At 39.8% G+C, this 16,773-nt stretch overlaps 1 protein-coding gene across 2 annotated transcripts in view; it reads right to left on the bottom strand.

The window, feature by feature from the left end:
• The window catches only part of BIRC6 (baculoviral IAP repeat containing 6), a 175,602-nt gene that overhangs the window by 1,401 nt on the left and 157,428 nt on the right, over positions 1 to 16,773 (bottom strand). For both annotated transcript variants that reach the window (XM_066178597.1, XM_066178596.1), the window contains exons 67-73: positions 12,938 to 13,083; positions 11,983 to 12,093; positions 10,558 to 10,775; positions 9,721 to 9,882; positions 8,350 to 8,427; positions 4,067 to 4,255; positions 976 to 1,110 (exon numbers count right to left, since the gene is read on the bottom strand). In XM_066178597.1, coding sequence (XP_066034694.1) covers positions 976 to 1,110; positions 4,067 to 4,255; positions 8,350 to 8,427; positions 9,721 to 9,882; positions 10,558 to 10,775; positions 11,983 to 12,093; positions 12,938 to 13,083 — 1,039 coding nt within the window. The remainder of the gene's footprint in view (positions 1 to 975; positions 1,111 to 4,066; positions 4,256 to 8,349; positions 8,428 to 9,720; positions 9,883 to 10,557; positions 10,776 to 11,982; positions 12,094 to 12,937; positions 13,084 to 16,773) is intronic.

The following is a 16,773-nucleotide window of genomic DNA, read 5'->3' as shown; positions in this document are numbered from 1 at the left end:
GTGGAAGGCCACAGTTAAAACAATACTTTTCACAAAGTTTGACACTATAAGGCAAAACAAGGAGTAGGTAGAAAAGGCATAAATGTATTATTTCCATGTCTGGATCAACTTCTCCCCCATATTTAAGGACTGGTACTTTTGCTTCAGTGACAGAATATTTAGCAAGAGCAGCTAGGGACAAGTTAAAGGTGGTGTTCAGGGGTCACAGCAGAAATGGCTTGGACTTGGTAGGTCATACAGTCAAACTAAATTTATACAGAATTCATGATGAATAGAGAATATGTCACAGAGACAGATATTCAGAGATTTTTATACTGATCACAAGAACTTCATTTTGAAGACCAATCATACTGAAAGAATGGAAGTCTGGCAACAGAAAAAAGAAGCCTTCAAAAATTTGGTGTTTGCACCTCAGGGGAAATAAAACCTCAACTATTAAAAACAATATAGACCTGTTGTCTGTGTGATCACAAAATACACAAATGGTAATACTCGGCTAGGAAGGCAGAAAATATTTATAATGGTTAGAACTTGATTAAAGTTAACACAGGGTAAAACTGATTGTAGTGGACCACAGTTTATTAACCGCTCGTCTACTCTAGGAGCTTGTTTTCTGGCAAGGAATTGGTTGTAATACAAGTTTATCATTAACCCCCACCCACCCTCAGAGTGAACAAAAAATGCAATTATCACAGAGTATTCTGAGTTGCAAGGGACCCACAAGGTCTGAGATGAATGGCCTGTAGGGGATCAAACCCACAACCCTGGGGTTATGAGCACCGTGCTCCAGCCAGCTGAACTCATCTCGGGGTCACTGTATCCTATCCAAATACTCATAGGAAAAATAGACAGGACAGGTGCTAAAGGAAAATCCAACTTGTCGTAAGAAAACTGAAGAAGTGTAATGCACACACTTTTCACCTCTTGACAACTGGGACACTTAGATTTGTCACTAGACACTTAGAAACATCTCACCTTCAGAGCTGCTGCATGATGGGACATGGTCCTGCCTACTCGTTTGTCACTGCTGTACTGCTGTATGTCTGCTATCCACTCCTCACACTGAGCCATGATCTCCACTCTTTTCAAGTAGAAGTGTTTGTGGATGACCTGCAAGAAAACATTACCAATGTAACATGGGCGGAAGAACCATCTACTTTAACAATACCACATTTGCAAGACCTCTATGGGTCTAACTGAATATAAGGAAAAAACCATCGGTATGAAGGTAATTCAGAAATGAACCAGGTTGGAGATAAAATTGGAATTCCTGTCCTCAAAGGTTTCCAAAATCCAACTGGAAAAAGCCCTGAGGAAACTGTTCTAAATTCAGCTGTTTCAGGGAGTTTGTTGGTCTGGATATCTCTTCCAGTCTATAGGAATCCACTGTTTGTGTGCAGCCTGCCATTTCAGCAGTCACTTGTGTTACCTGGGTGCAGGGCAAACCAGTGCCAGAAATACACCCAGCAAAAGCAGAAGGGACAGCAGAGTGCTGCTCACATTCTGCAGTTCAAAGCTGGATATACTACGCTGACACAAAGTTCACACAGGGGCAGAGCTACACAGAGACAGTGCTGAGGCTTTCATTGTTTCTTTCCCTGCCTTGTTTTGCTAGAGAAGCACAGGTGGCAGAAGCACCACATCCTCCCCTGTCACTGTCATGGGCTGCCCCAACAGAAAAGAGATGAGCAGAAACACTGTTGGCAGTACAAGCACAGGAACATTACGCGCTTCTGCAAAGAAGGATCATAGCAGCTGCTTCAGAGGCGTGCAACCACTTTGCTTTAGGCAGAGGCTGCACATCTGGGGACACTGGAATTCTCAGGCCATGGTAGTTGAGTCTGGATGAGAGCCAGTACTTGACTGAAGAGTAATTTTGGTATTGAAGTACATATTTCAGTTTAAAAAATCCAACCAATGAACACTCATACAAAGTTGTGAAACTCTACTTGCTGTTGGCTTTGTCTTAAACAGTTTTCTAAAACTCTGAACGGTGAAAGAAACAATAAAACCAAAGAAATTTTATTGAGCACTCAAGAGTTCTTGGCCATATTGCAACATAATGGGAAAAATAATTTTTCCCTCTAGAGGTTAGAGAAAATAGCTATCTGTCTAAAGAGAAACTGCATATTGAAACCGTAATTGACTTCAATTCTGGATACATTTCTTAAATCCATAACGGAGCTTGGAAAAACTCCCAAAGACTGGCAGCTTACATCTCTCAAGCCTACTCATCATTTAAGACACTGAAGACAAGACAGCTCAGATTTTTGAAGACAACAGATCTCAGGATCTTAGACCTCAGTCTTCAGCATGAGTTTGCATCTGTGTTATGAACTGATCATCAGTGGTAAGGTTTCTAAGATAACCCTCCAGAAAACCTAGAGGTCTGAACAAAAAGGAAGTCTCCCACAGAAATGCTCAGATAATCAGAGAGATGCATTTCCATTTGATGGGGCCGCAGATGGAATCTAGCATTGTTCCAAAGCTGCCCATTTCATACCAGCAGGGTGAAAGCTGAGCTGCAGAGTAAGCACAGGATTACTGAGACTCTTAAGGGAAAGTGCAGTAATAAGCTGGGATTCAGTTACCGAGTGGTATGATACTGCATATCCTTCACTTCTGTACATGTGAGAAGAAACATGGAGCATTATTGTCAGGGAGCCCACTGCTTTCTTATATATTCAATTAATTGAATCTTACTGTGATTTGAGAATGCCTTTCGCCAAAGTGAAACCATTACATTAGCTAGAAGAAGAAGACTTATTAGCAGAATTTATTGGATTATGTGTCCGGATATTATCTTTATCATGGCCTTCTACTTATTGAGTAGAACATTTAAGAGATAATTCTGAACCACCATCAGGTTTTATTTCATTAACTCAACACCCCTACATACACTGCACATCCTTTTTCACCTGCATGTGGATAAAGATATCTAACACTTGCAGTGCAGGTAAAGTGTCAATGTTTTCTTATTCCACAAGACAGAGAAATTTTAATGAAAAAAGGTTTTGCATTCCAAAGGATGTTTTTTACAACATCAAGGAAGGGATGGGACATCAACATCTCAGATGCCACACCCAGAAATGTGCATAATCCTAAAATAATTAGGCTTTTTCAACATTTTATTATGCAGACCACTGAAAGCATAGGTGATACTGACAGATGGTTCCACACTTCAACACTGGCAACAGCTGTAGTAGTTCAGAACAAAATGTGTTTTTCTGGAAATATTCGTTGGTAATACTGTGAGATGACTCATGTTTGACCAAACATTTTGCAATAATATTCGTACAGATTCTCTTAGTGTTTCTTCATCTCTTTTTTCCTTGAACTCTTTGCTGTGTATGTCCAAGCCCCTGAGATCTAACTCATCTGCTTTGGAAAAGGAATTGGACTACAGACACTGAGAGAAGTCCCTAATAACTAAATTCTTCTATGATGCTACAGGTAAGCTTTAGTCTATTTTCAGGAATGTAAGCAAATTAAGCAATTTGATTTATTACAGTAATTTTTTTTAAGACAGCATGAATGCATATGAAGGTTGGCAGTGCTTTTAGCAGCATCAAGACAGCTGTTTTCAAAAGCACAGGTTTTTAGTGCAGATGCTTTGTGGAATTTCTTTTGAGGTATTTTTCCAATTTGCATTATCTTGGTGTATCTGAAGTGTTTCTTAGTACTTGCTCCAAATTCATGGTTCTTGGGAAAATACTGCCTGTTACTTATGCAGAGTATGGAGCATGGAGTGCCCCTTTGTAGGGCTGTAGGTGTTACAGGCCATGTAAAAAGTCCTGCTCAATCGTAAGAGTGAGCTGAGCTTACTGAACCATGTTTTATCCAACTGTGCACCAAGATCTCATTCAGATCAGTCCCACTTTGCCTGCATTCCTGTTTCCTAGAAGAGAATCTGTCAAGTTTGGTGCATTCTTATTCACTTCAGAACAAGACTCACTCTGGAGTCACTGCCGCAGGTTAAAATAGACATCTCCTGCACGGTCTTACCAAATATTTGCATTATTCTTACTGCTCAAAAAAAAGCAATACTGCCTTTCACAAAACCCACCTCCTTAAAACATGGCGATGGATTTCTCATTTGTTCAAGCATTGCCCACTTGACTGTTGCCTGTCGGATATTTCCATCGTATTCTCTGGAGCTCTGGGTACCACTGGGAGTACCCCGCGATCGTTCGTAACCTGGTTCATTGAAGTATGGTTCTGCCACCAGTATGAGGGACTGGACAGACACTAACACCTGTTAAGAGAAGAAACCAAATATTCAAATCATGCTACCAATGTATTCTTACAAATGTACACAGCTCTGCTCACCTTACAAGCAAAACCATTTCTATGGCAAAGTACTTCCATTTGTGATGCAGGCTATGTGCGAGCAGGGAACATCCACGCTTTCAAACCTAAACTGCCACTACACACAAAAAGCATGAGTCCTGTGGCTGTCTGTTTAGCTCAAACACTGAGCAAATGACAAATGTAACTTAAAACCCTGCAAACAAACATACAAATATAAGTAAAAGAAAGTATTTAAAGGAAGAGATGTCTGATTGCAGCCTTTTGTGAAAGGAAGTGTATTTGTCAAGTTCTCAGTCAATAATTTTGATTTTTTCCCTGCGGCTGAGCTTACTCATTCTTCTAATTCTGAACTAGATGGAAAAGAAAGAGAGGAGGTAACACGCCACGTGAACCACTGAAATTAATCCTGATCTACATTGTCTCCCATTTTTTCTTTCAAATGAATGTTCTTAGCCCTTTAGTTTCAGATTTTACAAACAATACTGTGTCATATCCCAATAAAACAAAATCTCAGTATTTTCTTTAAGGGAAAAAACATTTTCAATACTATATGAACAAAGCACCAACCATTCAGTAATTAGGAAATAATAAATCCCCTCCTTTCAATTTTACTATCCAGCACATGTGTGAATAGATGCTTACATAAATTCAAGGCATTTAACCATATACTCAGCTATTCCTAATAAAACCCAAAGAATTAAACAGATACATAGGGCTCTTAGGTATCCAAATGTAGACATACTGCATATTCATGATTTGATGGCTTGCTAGTTTCTCCAGTATTACAAGTTTGCCCCTGTCAACTTGTTTTTTTTACTAAATGAAGGGCAAGTTTTTCTTATGTACTTAGGACCAAGTCCACCAGTAACAATTTTAGGGATTACAGTTCTGTGACACAAACTTCCAGAACTGTAAAGAATTCAACCAAGCTGATTTGAACACTTATATTTCCTCAATTAGTGAAAAGCTGATGATATGTTACAGACCTAGGAAGGGCATTTTCAGAACTGGGCATACTTAGGTGCAGATAAACACATCAGGGCAGCTGTTTTATGAACTGACTCTCCTCCCAACCTGAGTACAACTTTGAGCTTTAAAACATTCCCTAATTTAGCAGCCTGATTTGTGAATCTGGATATGGAAGAAAAGAGTCCTCCTTTATCTTGGTGGATGCAGAACATACAGCTCACATCAGATACATGCCATGTCAGCAGCAATCCAGACTCTGACTCTTTTGCAGGCAGTGCCCTGACATCCACAGCTGTGCTCTGTGCTCAAGTGTGGCATTCTCCTGGAGTTTCTCCTGCAGCAAAGCCAGCACAAAAGTGTTCCAGCTTCCCATCCTCTCCGTGATGGTTCCTCACTCCGCACACACAATGCCAGATCAGTAACTCCTTTCAAAGCATCAGTCCAAGAGCCAGCTAATGACACAGGTTACCCTCAGTCCCACCAGCACCTCACAGGAACACACCCTCACTCCTTTAGGTGCTGTGGCACTTTGCCCTTGTGCAGTGGCTGTGCTTTCATTACAGCACAGACAGGCAGTCTAGGGCAGCCAAGTCTTTATCCCGATGGACTGCACATGTAGCTGTGCAGTGGGAGATGCGAACCACCATACCCTGTTGGGCTGAAAACTAACCAAGTTTTTCTGTTTCTGAGGCAGCTGCTCCAGGGACCTGCTGGCACCATGTGCACCATCAGAGTCTCCTGTACCTGCCCTGCACTCAACTAGAAGCAGCCACAGTTATTTAGTGTTAAACCTTAAAACGTAAGTCAATGCATTAAAACATACAGAATGTGCCTCACAAATCAGGTTTCATCAAGCAAATGGCCACATAGATACCAAAAAAGGCAGAATAGTAATGCAAATGTGCTAAGCCACAGTAGAGTGACTTCAGGGCCAAGGCTTTGGGCATGGAAGGTGTTTTGGTGATCTCTGTGGCTTTTACATGTCTCTGGAAGAACAGGCTTTTGCTTTTTAAAAATTTTGTATTTTAGATAACTATTTTTTTAAGTAGCTATGGTGGAGAAATTGGACACTGCAGCATGGTACTTTCTGGGGCCTGAATAAGCAGTCAATACTTTGAATTATAATTGTAATGAATGAGAAGCTCTACACCGATCTTCCAGTTTCGCTGGGTAATAAAAATTAATTTCTGAAGTATTTTGGGTGGTCTGACAATAGTTCAATCTCTGAGCCAGCAAAAACATGTAGTGCCTAATTCATTCCAAGCAATTTATTTAGTCCTACAGCTGTTTTCCATTTAATAGTTGTAAAGTGTTTTTGTCCGAATATGATGGGGATGGGGCTTTTTCCAACAGTCTTCTTCCTATTCTCAAAATGAAACACTGAAAAGAAGTTTTAAATCATAAACTTCTATGTTGCATGTCATTTTTAACAATCAAATCTAACATTTCAATGTAAGAAAAAGGACTTTAGTGAAAATAAGACCTCCTAAATACTCGTACGTTTCTACACTGATTTTACAGTTGAAGTCCAAAATTGCAGTTCATCTCCTGAAAAAGAATTTGGATCTTGGGGGACTTGCACTCATTAAGGAAGTGTTGGATATCTATCTTAACGTGATCCTCCCTCTTGCTTATCTTGAAGCTGAGTGTCAGTTTGCCAGCAAGTTCCCTTGATTGTTCTGCCTGTCAAAGATGAGAGCTAATGGCTTTGCAGAGATATCAGCTGGCTCCCTCAGCTCCCCTGGATTCACGGGGTTTGGTTCCACCAACATGAGGGCCCAAGCAGCTCCAATACGGTTTCCTCTACTGTGGGTAATTCTTCATTCTCACAGACATCCCTAGTGAGGGCTCAGGGACAGGGGAAAGCAAGTCTTACCCCTAAGAGTGAGGCAGAGAGGACCTCTGCCTTTTCCATGCCCTTGTCAATAGGTTTCCTGCCCGCTGAGCAGCTGGAAAGCCCAAGGAAAATGTGTTCTTTTGCTGCCAGCATATTTATGAAAAGCTCTTTGTGTTCATCTTTATAACCCTCAACATTTTCAGTGCCATCTAAGCTTTAGTTTCCCTAATTTCTCTCCTACATCTTTGGTCACAGTCCTTTTATTTCACACAAGTACCTCATCCCCTCCTTCCACCTTTTCTTTCTTCCTTTTGGAGCTGAGCTTAGGCAAGAGCTCTTGTTTACCCATGCTGGCCCTCTGCCTCACTTGCCTGACTTCCTCTCGCTGGAATAGACCATTCTTGAACTTTTAGGAGACTGATAAATTTGCTCTCCAAGGCCAAATCCTGAACAAGCTGAAATCTGTTCTGCTGAAGGCAGTAATTCTATTATGCTGAAGTTGTGCAGTCTTCTAGGATTTGGAACAGATATTGTATCTTGTGCTACATAGTAATTACTCCAAACTCAGAATAAATTCAGTGACTGCCATAGGAAAGAAGCTATTGCAGGCTTTACTTTTACTTAATGTCTTTGCTTTTGAGTCAGTGCATGTTTGCAAAATAAAGCTGAAATTATAAGGATTGCATGCCCTAATAAATTCTGCTCTAATGTAACACTAATTGTTATTGAACACAGCATAGCTGCACTTCCATTCCCTTCATCTTTATTCCTCTACTCAGCTCACCTGCATGCTTAGGAGGAGGAAGGCTACAGTCTGCACTAGCGTACTTCACTTTCTTAGCTCTCTCTTTTGTCTTCACCATAAAAAGCTTCTGATAAATGCATGAGATGATGTCATCTCCCAGTCCTTTTTTGAATTTTCTTTTTGAAAAAAAAATAAACGATTTGAAATCATCTGAGCAGAGCTGGTGCAGGAATGAGCTGCACACATAAATAGCCGCTCTTCAGGACCAGACCAACAGAAATAATCATTAGAGAGCGCATTTTGAAGAACCTGTCTCCTCAGCAGTGTTCCCTTCCTAGAGTTCCAAGGACCTTTTTATGGACTTTGTCTTATTTATGCTTATCTGAAGATTATTCTGGTTTAAATGTTCTAGAAAAGGAATCTTTAGGAGCAAGAGACAACTTACTACTTCAAAATTATATTTGAGGAGAAAGAAGAAATTGCTCACCTGCAAAAAACTTGATGTTTGTGGATTCCATTTCTCTTCTGGCCTCCCGTGCCACGTGTTAAGTATGCTTAAGCACACCTGAAAAGGTGACATTATTAATACCACACACAAATATTATGACAAAATTGTTCTGCTGGGACAGAACAGAATGTTGACGTTACATTCATTTTTTGACAAACTTTTTACAACAGCATTCTAAAAGCCAAATTTGTTTCCTATCACAGAATCAATGAGGTTGGTTAAGACCTCAGGATCATTGAGTTCAACCTGTGACAGAACACCACCGTGTCAGCCAGACCATGGCACTGAGTGCCAGCTCCAGCCTTTCCTTTAAACACCTCCAGGGTTGGTCAGTGACTCCACCACCTCCTTAGGCAGCCCATTCCCATCTCTAATTATCCTTTCTGTGGCCAAATTCCTCCTGATGTGCAACCTAAAATTTCCCTGGTGCAGCTTAAGACCGTGAGACTACTTTAAAAGGAAAACAGATAAAAATAATGTGGATAAGCAAGAACAGCACGCTAATAAACAAACAAGACAAGGCAGATTACTTTTCCTCATGGGAAACCTACGGATTCTAGTAGCTCCAAAAAAAACCCAAATTATGAATATCGTCTGATTCTTTACTTTCTGCTTTAAATACTGCAATAAAACTTGTAATTGTGTGTTTTAAAGACAGTCATTCTGCTTAAGCATGTAAAAGGTGGTTTCTGTCACACAGACTATCAAGAAATTGGAATTATTCCTTAACTTTTGTGACTGATCTGAACTTTAGGGAAGTTTACGGTATTCTCGAATCTTATTGTGAAATGGAACAATCCAAGCAAGACAGAGAAAAAAAAGAGAAAAAACAAACAGAAGAAACTTAAAGGCAAGTATTTTCCAAGACTTAAAACAAGACAAAGAAAAATGGAGATAAAGTCTCCCTTAGGAATTATATTCTGTATCCACATTAATAGAAAGTGGATGCAGAAAAAGAGACAAGGCACTCAGCAAACCTTCAGCTGCAGCTGATATGAAGCATACTTTGTCCATGGAAAGGGTATTTCAGCCAGCCAAAACAGATTTCTGACTGGTTCATTTAGCAAAAACGTTGGAAAAGAGCCTTTTTCTCAGTCAAAAGTACTTGCTTTTTTGTTCCAATCCAGTTCATAAAGGCTGAATGTCTAAAAATCTGCAAGACTAGAAAGGGGGTAATTCCCACTTGAAACTGGCAAATCCCTTTTCTTTTTGGTCTGAAGACCAGTATTAACAAAGAGCTTCCTCCTGTACATTGGGAGTGGCTGATCCATTATTCAATCACAAAAGGGAAGAACTTTTCACCTGTTTCATTTCCTTGTGACATCTAACACAAGATCCCAGCTGACCTACCTTGCCATCATTGTAGAGGTTTGGATTAAATCTCACGCTGTGGCCTCCAGTTGTTTCCAGATTCACAAGTGGAGGGGAATTTGGATAGTCTTGTGGGAAATACACATCAAATTCAAAGCAGCCATTTGCGTACGGGGTGTCTGCAGGACCAGTAATGAGAACCTACCAGTGTTAAAAGGAGAAAACAAAAAGAATATTTAAAATCCCCACCCTCATATTTATCACACAGCTGAGATTTTGTAAATTACATGAAGCATTTTATTTCCACCTGCTGTGTATCAGGAATTATTATTAGACCTCATAATCATACACAAGTGTCAGACTGTTCATTCTGATCCTGTGGATAAGCAAAGCCCTCCGCAAAGACTCATTTCTCCAGATCACAAATGGAAAGCAAGACAGAAGGAGCTCAAACACTTTCCTATTGGATGCTATTAGAACATAATAGAATGGGTTTTTTCAAAATACAGGTCCGGAGGCACTCAGTGTACTTCTCCCTACCTACTGCCTACCACTTCAGTGGTCACATGCAAAGATTTGTTTGGACCATAATGGAGCAACAGCACTAAACGTTTCCCTTTGGAACACCTGTAAAAGAATGAATCCTGTTCTGTGAAGACTCCTTGGCCAACAGAGCACTCCTGGGGCAGATAGGTTCTCCCTGCCAAGTTGCTGAGAAATCAGACTCAGGCCCAAATACTACCACTTACATTAATGCCTGGACAGCAGTTAAAGAGGATGTGAAATATTTCTGGTTTTCCCTAAGATTTCAGGCACCTTCCTGAACACTTCTATGCCCAGCTGAAGAGAGAACTAAAGCCAGCTTTGCTTCTTTACCTTCATGATGTCGAGGCGCTCCTCATCGCAGCGCACGAACACGCTGGACGAGGACGAGAGGGGCAGGGAGGTCGAAAGGGTCACGGCCTCCTGAGCCAGGCGCCGGGCCCGGGCAGCGCTGTTGGCGTCGCTGGCGTTTTTCACCTGAGACATGTAGTGGTAATTCACTTTAAAAACCAACTTGCTGTCATCGTCTTCGGAAACCATCTCAAAGGTATCTAAAAAGAGAAAAAAATTTTAATGCGTCAGGAAAGGAGGGAAACTTAAAGTGGATTAGGCTTGGATGAAGATTATGGGCATTAAAATCAGGAAGGTTTAATTTGCATCACAGTAATGTAAAAAAAAATGTGTTTTTTGAGTTAACAGTGATCACAGAAACCGAGGCATTAACCGTGCTGGGCCGAAACATTCTCTGCAGCTAATTTACAAACTTTCATATGCAACTTGTCAATATACACCACCCCCAATTTGGAAAGCTACCAGCTATTCCCAACCAGGAATATGATGATACTTACAAACACATAATAATGCTAATAATGGAACTTGTGTGAAGCCAAGTGCCAGCGGTATTCACTCATGTGCTGGTGGCAATGTTATTGAAGAACCATGAAAAACTACAGTGGAGCTGGTTTTCTTTAATCACTTACTACACAAAATCTGCAGCACAGATGCCAAAGGGAAAAGCTCCCACTTCCTACAAACCTTCCTAACTCCCACACTTGGCATACACTCCACAAACATTTGTGAGGAAAACCTCTTACAAATAAAACAGCAAAGAAATGTGACTGCAAATGTGGTCACCACAACGCAAAAAATACTCAGTGAACGTGTTTTTGCAGTAATTTTATAGCTCTTTTTTGGATAAGATACTATTAGTTCTTTATGAATTTTTTGGTGACACATTCCTTTTATGGCCAAAGTAAGGACCGATTCCCATTACATTTTCCAAATGCAATATATTGCACTTCATGAAAGGACACAATCAAATCTATTGCAGTTTCATTTAAAAAACACATTTTGATTTATTTTCTATTTAAAAATAATATATATGAGCTTTATACATAAATAAATGAAGCTCATAATATATGAGCTTAAAAAAAATGAAGCATTTCAATGTAATTTGAGAACTGACTCACAAAAAATCATTACTGTAACAAAAACATGAACACCATCACATAACTAAATTCATCTGGTCCCCTGAATTACCCCAGTGCATGCCTAAAACATTTCTTATTAGTTCAAAGACTGCCTAAGTTGATAACCTGAAAACACGGATGTACAAATTTCCTCATGTGAAAATTATCAGTGGTCACGTATGTAAGACACTTGTTAACTTTACAAATAATACAGGATTCTGTTCAACAGCACACATATTTCTTCAGTGTCTGCTTTCTAAAAGACACACATTTACACTTCTCAACTTACCAAACTGGAGTTTTTTCATGACAGCCACATACTTCTCTTCAAGGGATCGTAAAACAGACAAAGGCTTGGGCTTCACAGCAGCCTTTTTGGAATATTCAGCCATCTTCTTTTCTGTTGTGTAAAATGTGATAATTATTTGCAGTTAACTACGTAATGCCAAGAAAAGCACAGCAAGTGTTGACATTTTATGGTTACATTCTTTTGAAGGGACATCTCAAAACTGGGCATCACTTAGGATATACAAACCTCTTTTTCTCACTACTGTGTATCATTATCTGAACAGCCTGGAATAAATAAAGATCATAATCTCAGCTTCGAAATAATTCATGACTGCTGCTGCTGCTGCTTCTTTGAATATTCTTTTATTGTTTCTTTTATCTTTTTTTAATTTCAAACAGGAAGTATGACATATGCTTGTGTGGATGGCTATTCCCACATGCATTCCTGGACTCTCCAAAATTAGGAGCCAATTATACAAGCCTTTATAAAATGCACTCCCCTGATTCAGCTACTTAATCTTTAGTTTTTATTACTAGACAACCAGATGGTCTTTTGAACATCTGTAAGTTCAAACCATGTTTCAGATTTTTGTTCTGCATTCATCTGCTTAATAGTTAATCCAATTCATAAGATTTAGTTTTAATAGAAAAAGGTTTATTACTGAAGGTCCTGGATGTTGTTTTCTGCCAAGTAAAATAATAACCATAACAAAAAAAGGTGCTACATAACTGTGCTGGAAGCTGTGAGGTGTACTCTAACTTACTTGAATTATTCTGTTTCCTGATCAAAACATTTAAAACTACTACAAAGTTCTACCACCTGTGAAAATGCAGTCAGCAGTTGGGGACAGGAGGGAAGTGTTTCGTCTTGCTTTTAAGCTGATCTGTAAGTTATCAGTAAATGGCTGTATTACAGGTAAACAGCAGCAGGACTTGGAGAAGTGTTTGTGTTTCACCTTGGTTTGCTTGGCGCAGGCTGGTGGTCGCAGCATAGACGATCTCTGCCGTCTTTTGGATGTCTGGCACCAGGAGGGTCAGTCCCTCTGGCTCTTGATCTGAAGTATCTGGCTTTACTCCTGCTTTAGCTTTGTCTTTTTTAGATCTGTGTGGGACAAAGAAATAGGATATAACATGAGGGAATATCTTTCGACCAGACATACAGTATCCAGTGCATCTGTCAACAGGGAAAGATACCAAAGATAAAGGATTGAGACTAAACGAAGTCTTCTGAAATGGAATGTGTCTCTGTACCTTCAGGTTCATCACCGAATGCAGCAACCAGCAGTTCTAACACTGAACATGCTGCCTTGATTTGACAAACAGATGTACACCTGGTATGAGCAGTGAAAACATGAACACAAAGACAGTGATTCCAGTACAGCAGTTTCTGCTTCAACATTTCAGGTCTCCTGATTGTCACCCTGCAGGCTGACCTGATGTCTGCACACCTTCACACAGGATTAGAAAACCTTACAAAATCAATTTATCAAAGATCATGTAGTGAATACGCATTTCATCCTTGCAGATCCTTGTGCAAAACTAAGTCCTGAAGAGGTGATAAAGTGCTCCTTCCTGCTATACAATACACTAGCCATTATTGAAAATACACTCATGGTAAAACTCTAGGAAACCTCCAGTAAAAATTCACAGCGAGTAGATGAACATCAACCTATGCACCACAGGGCTGTGGGCCAAACACACATTTTCTCTCTCTCTGCAGTTCTCTTCTAGGCTACAGAAATGTAGAGCTTTTATTTCAATAAAGAGTTTAAAAGGCCTTAAAATATAAAATGCATTTAGGTTACATTGGATGTCTATAATCAAAGTATTGCAAATCAAAGTGTCAATTTAAACACCTCAATTTTTTCTAAGTATTTGAAAATGCAGTGCATACTGCACTGTCGTTTGATAGAAGCTAGTTGCATATTCATCTAAGATACATTTAAATCTTTAGACTGTGACAATCCAGTCCTTCCTAGCACAGATAGTCAACTGCTGAAATGAGGACAAGGGTATTTGATACTAATGTAACCTAAATGTCTGTATTTAAAAGCTTCTGTTTTAAGAGCTAGCATAAGTTTACACTGTCATCCTGCAAAACTTATGGAGATTTTAATGCTAACAGCACCCAAATTATTTTACAACAATTTCTATACATTTTTGTTTCAACAGCACTTGTTTGTTTTGAGACCCAAACGAGTTCAATAGCCAAGACAAAGTGTTTTTTTTCTCTTTCTCACTAGCAAACCAAGAAACTATCCATACAAGTAAAAACAGCAATTTAATGTTCTGATACAGCTAACATATTTTACCAACTGTAACATTTCTGTGCTTTAATCTAGACTGAAATTGTGCATAATGAATGACTCTCTAAACTATTCAGTAGAGGTGATTACAGTAGTACTGAATATGGTCTCTGAACTGTACCTAATCAAATGAGAATATCCCTAGAGAGCATTAATAACAAAATACATTACTGTAGCACGGTCCATTTTCCCTGTTCCAGATTTAATCCAAAAGGATGTTAGCCCATGGCTGATTTTCAAGCTATTCTGAGCTTTCAGACCCTCAAAGTTAAGAGGAATCAGAGGCATCACAGCCAGCCCCAGGTTGCATTTGAGGAACACTATTTGACAAAAAAGCAGCAGCTGCATCTCTCATTCATACTTTCCAATCCTTATTATTGCATTTTTCCTTGTGGAAAGCTAGGCCAGTATTTTTAAAATAACCTACTAAGCACCTTCAGAAATATATATTCAAACCTACTAAACCTCAGTGATAACCTGTTTTAACATCATGCACATGCTAGCAGCTACCAGTCCCTGGAAAGGTATACAGATTTAGATCTGCCTGCTATTGATGCAGAAGCCTTAAGCTATTTGCTACAAAACCCTTGGAGAAATTCTGGCTGAAGTAAAATGTCAGTGGGCATTCTGCAAGAGAAAGACGTGTGAAAAGCAATAAAAACATGCTTGGTGAAGGTACCAAAAGTAAAATTCTTAGAAATTAATTTTCAAAACAGTGTTCTTGTGGCTCTGTTGTCATCCATTGTTGTCATCAATTTGGACTGGCTTGGTTTTCTTCCTTCTGCTTGGTCTTAGAATCAAAAAAATCAAGGTGATGGCCCCATTAAGGAAAATGCTTCACCACATGCTTAAAAACTCCTACAGACACAGTGAGTTACTGACAGCAACTGCCTTGGCAGACAAGGAATATGTATTAGTTGAAGCAGCAGGGAAAGGAGACATCTACTCAAGTGCAAACTTTCAGTACCAATAATATAATTCCTCTTGTTCTCCCTGCTGTCCACAACAGTTACACTTCAGCACTTTCTGAACTGTCAAAAGAGAATGTACTCTAACATCTCCTGGGCCACCAGGGAGAGGAGATTCTGTCCACTGCAATCATCGGCACAACAGAAAACCCCCGCCCTGCCCCTCCTCAGAACAGACTTTTGAAATCGCATTTGCAGAACAGCTCGACCCTGACAACTGCAGTTATCTGGCGCTTGTGTGAGGGTCTACATTATCAAGCTGCTCAACTTCCGAGTCAGGCCACACCTGTGGAAGAGCAGTTTAGGAAGGAAATGCAGGAATAAATCTAATTCAGCCACACCTCAGCCCCATCCAAGTCTCATTTTTTGACGTTGATTCTGCCTAATCATGGATTTCAGTCAGTTTCTTAGGGAGGATAAGATAGCTGGTACACACATTCCCAAAATTAGACATACTGCCTTATCAACATTTAGCTTCCTCACAACGCAAGTGTTGCTTGTATATTCTCATGGTTAGTTAGGCTAAAGGTAACCTCCCACTTTTGGGGAACAAACCAACTGATATTGCCGCAGTGTGCAAGACTCCTATGAATAGTGACATCAAGTCTTTTCTTCCCCCATTTTGTCTTCCTACCTTTATTTGATTCAAAAGAACAACTTAGTGCCATCCATCCTGCACAGTGTGTGAGATCACAGAATCACAGAATGGTTTGAGTTGGAAGGGACCTTCAAGGTCATCTCATTCCAACCCCCTGCCATGGGAGAGACACCTAAAACTGGATCAGGTAGCTCAGAGCCGCATCCAGCCTGGCCTTGAACACCTCCAGATATGGGGCATCCACAGCTTCTCTGGGCACCCTGTTCCAGTGCCTCACCACCCTAGAAGCAAAGAATTTTTTCCAAATATCTAATCTAAATCTACTCTTTCATTTGAAGCCATTCCCCCTTGTCCTGTCATTGCATGCCCTTTGTAAAAAGTTGTTTGCCATCTCTCTTGTAGGCATCTGCCTCATTATTTTATTTTCCACTTTAGCATTATTCACAAATGTTTGGAGAAATTTAACAGTATTTTACAGTTTCTCAGTTTATTTACCATCAGCATATGGAAAATCAAGTAATTCCCTAGACTCTAGATGGGAAAATCTGTCAAAGATTCCCCAGCCATATGTACTCTCACACTCATGATAATTTTTAAAGCTCACAGAGTTTTGCAGTCTGAGACAGAACTGAACACCACTGCAGACATGAACGATTCCACTTCATTTAATATTATCTTTTACTTTAGAAGACCACAGCAGCCCCTTCTGGAAACATATCCTTAAAACATGTTTATCATGGCTATTAAATAATGCAATTTAAGAAGAACAGGTGTGCTATAAGATAAAAATCTCACATGAAAGAGCTCTGGACTGGAAGATGGAGGTGTGAATCTGGTCTCTGTACCCATCTCCCTCATGTAACAAAACATCCTGGTCTGGAAAATCTAAAAGCCTGTTTTGTTCCCTAAACTGTATGCTT

This window comes from Chamaea fasciata, unplaced genomic scaffold (genome assembly GCF_029207755.1).
Source record: "Chamaea fasciata isolate MVZ Bird 193981 ecotype frontalis unplaced genomic scaffold, bChaFas1.0.hap1 SCAF_3, whole genome shotgun sequence".
Taxonomy (NCBI): domain Eukaryota; kingdom Metazoa; phylum Chordata; class Aves; order Passeriformes; family Sylviidae; genus Chamaea; species Chamaea fasciata.
The sequence above is the reverse complement of the archived record's forward strand: the minus strand, read 5'-3'. Positions and strand labels throughout refer to the sequence as shown.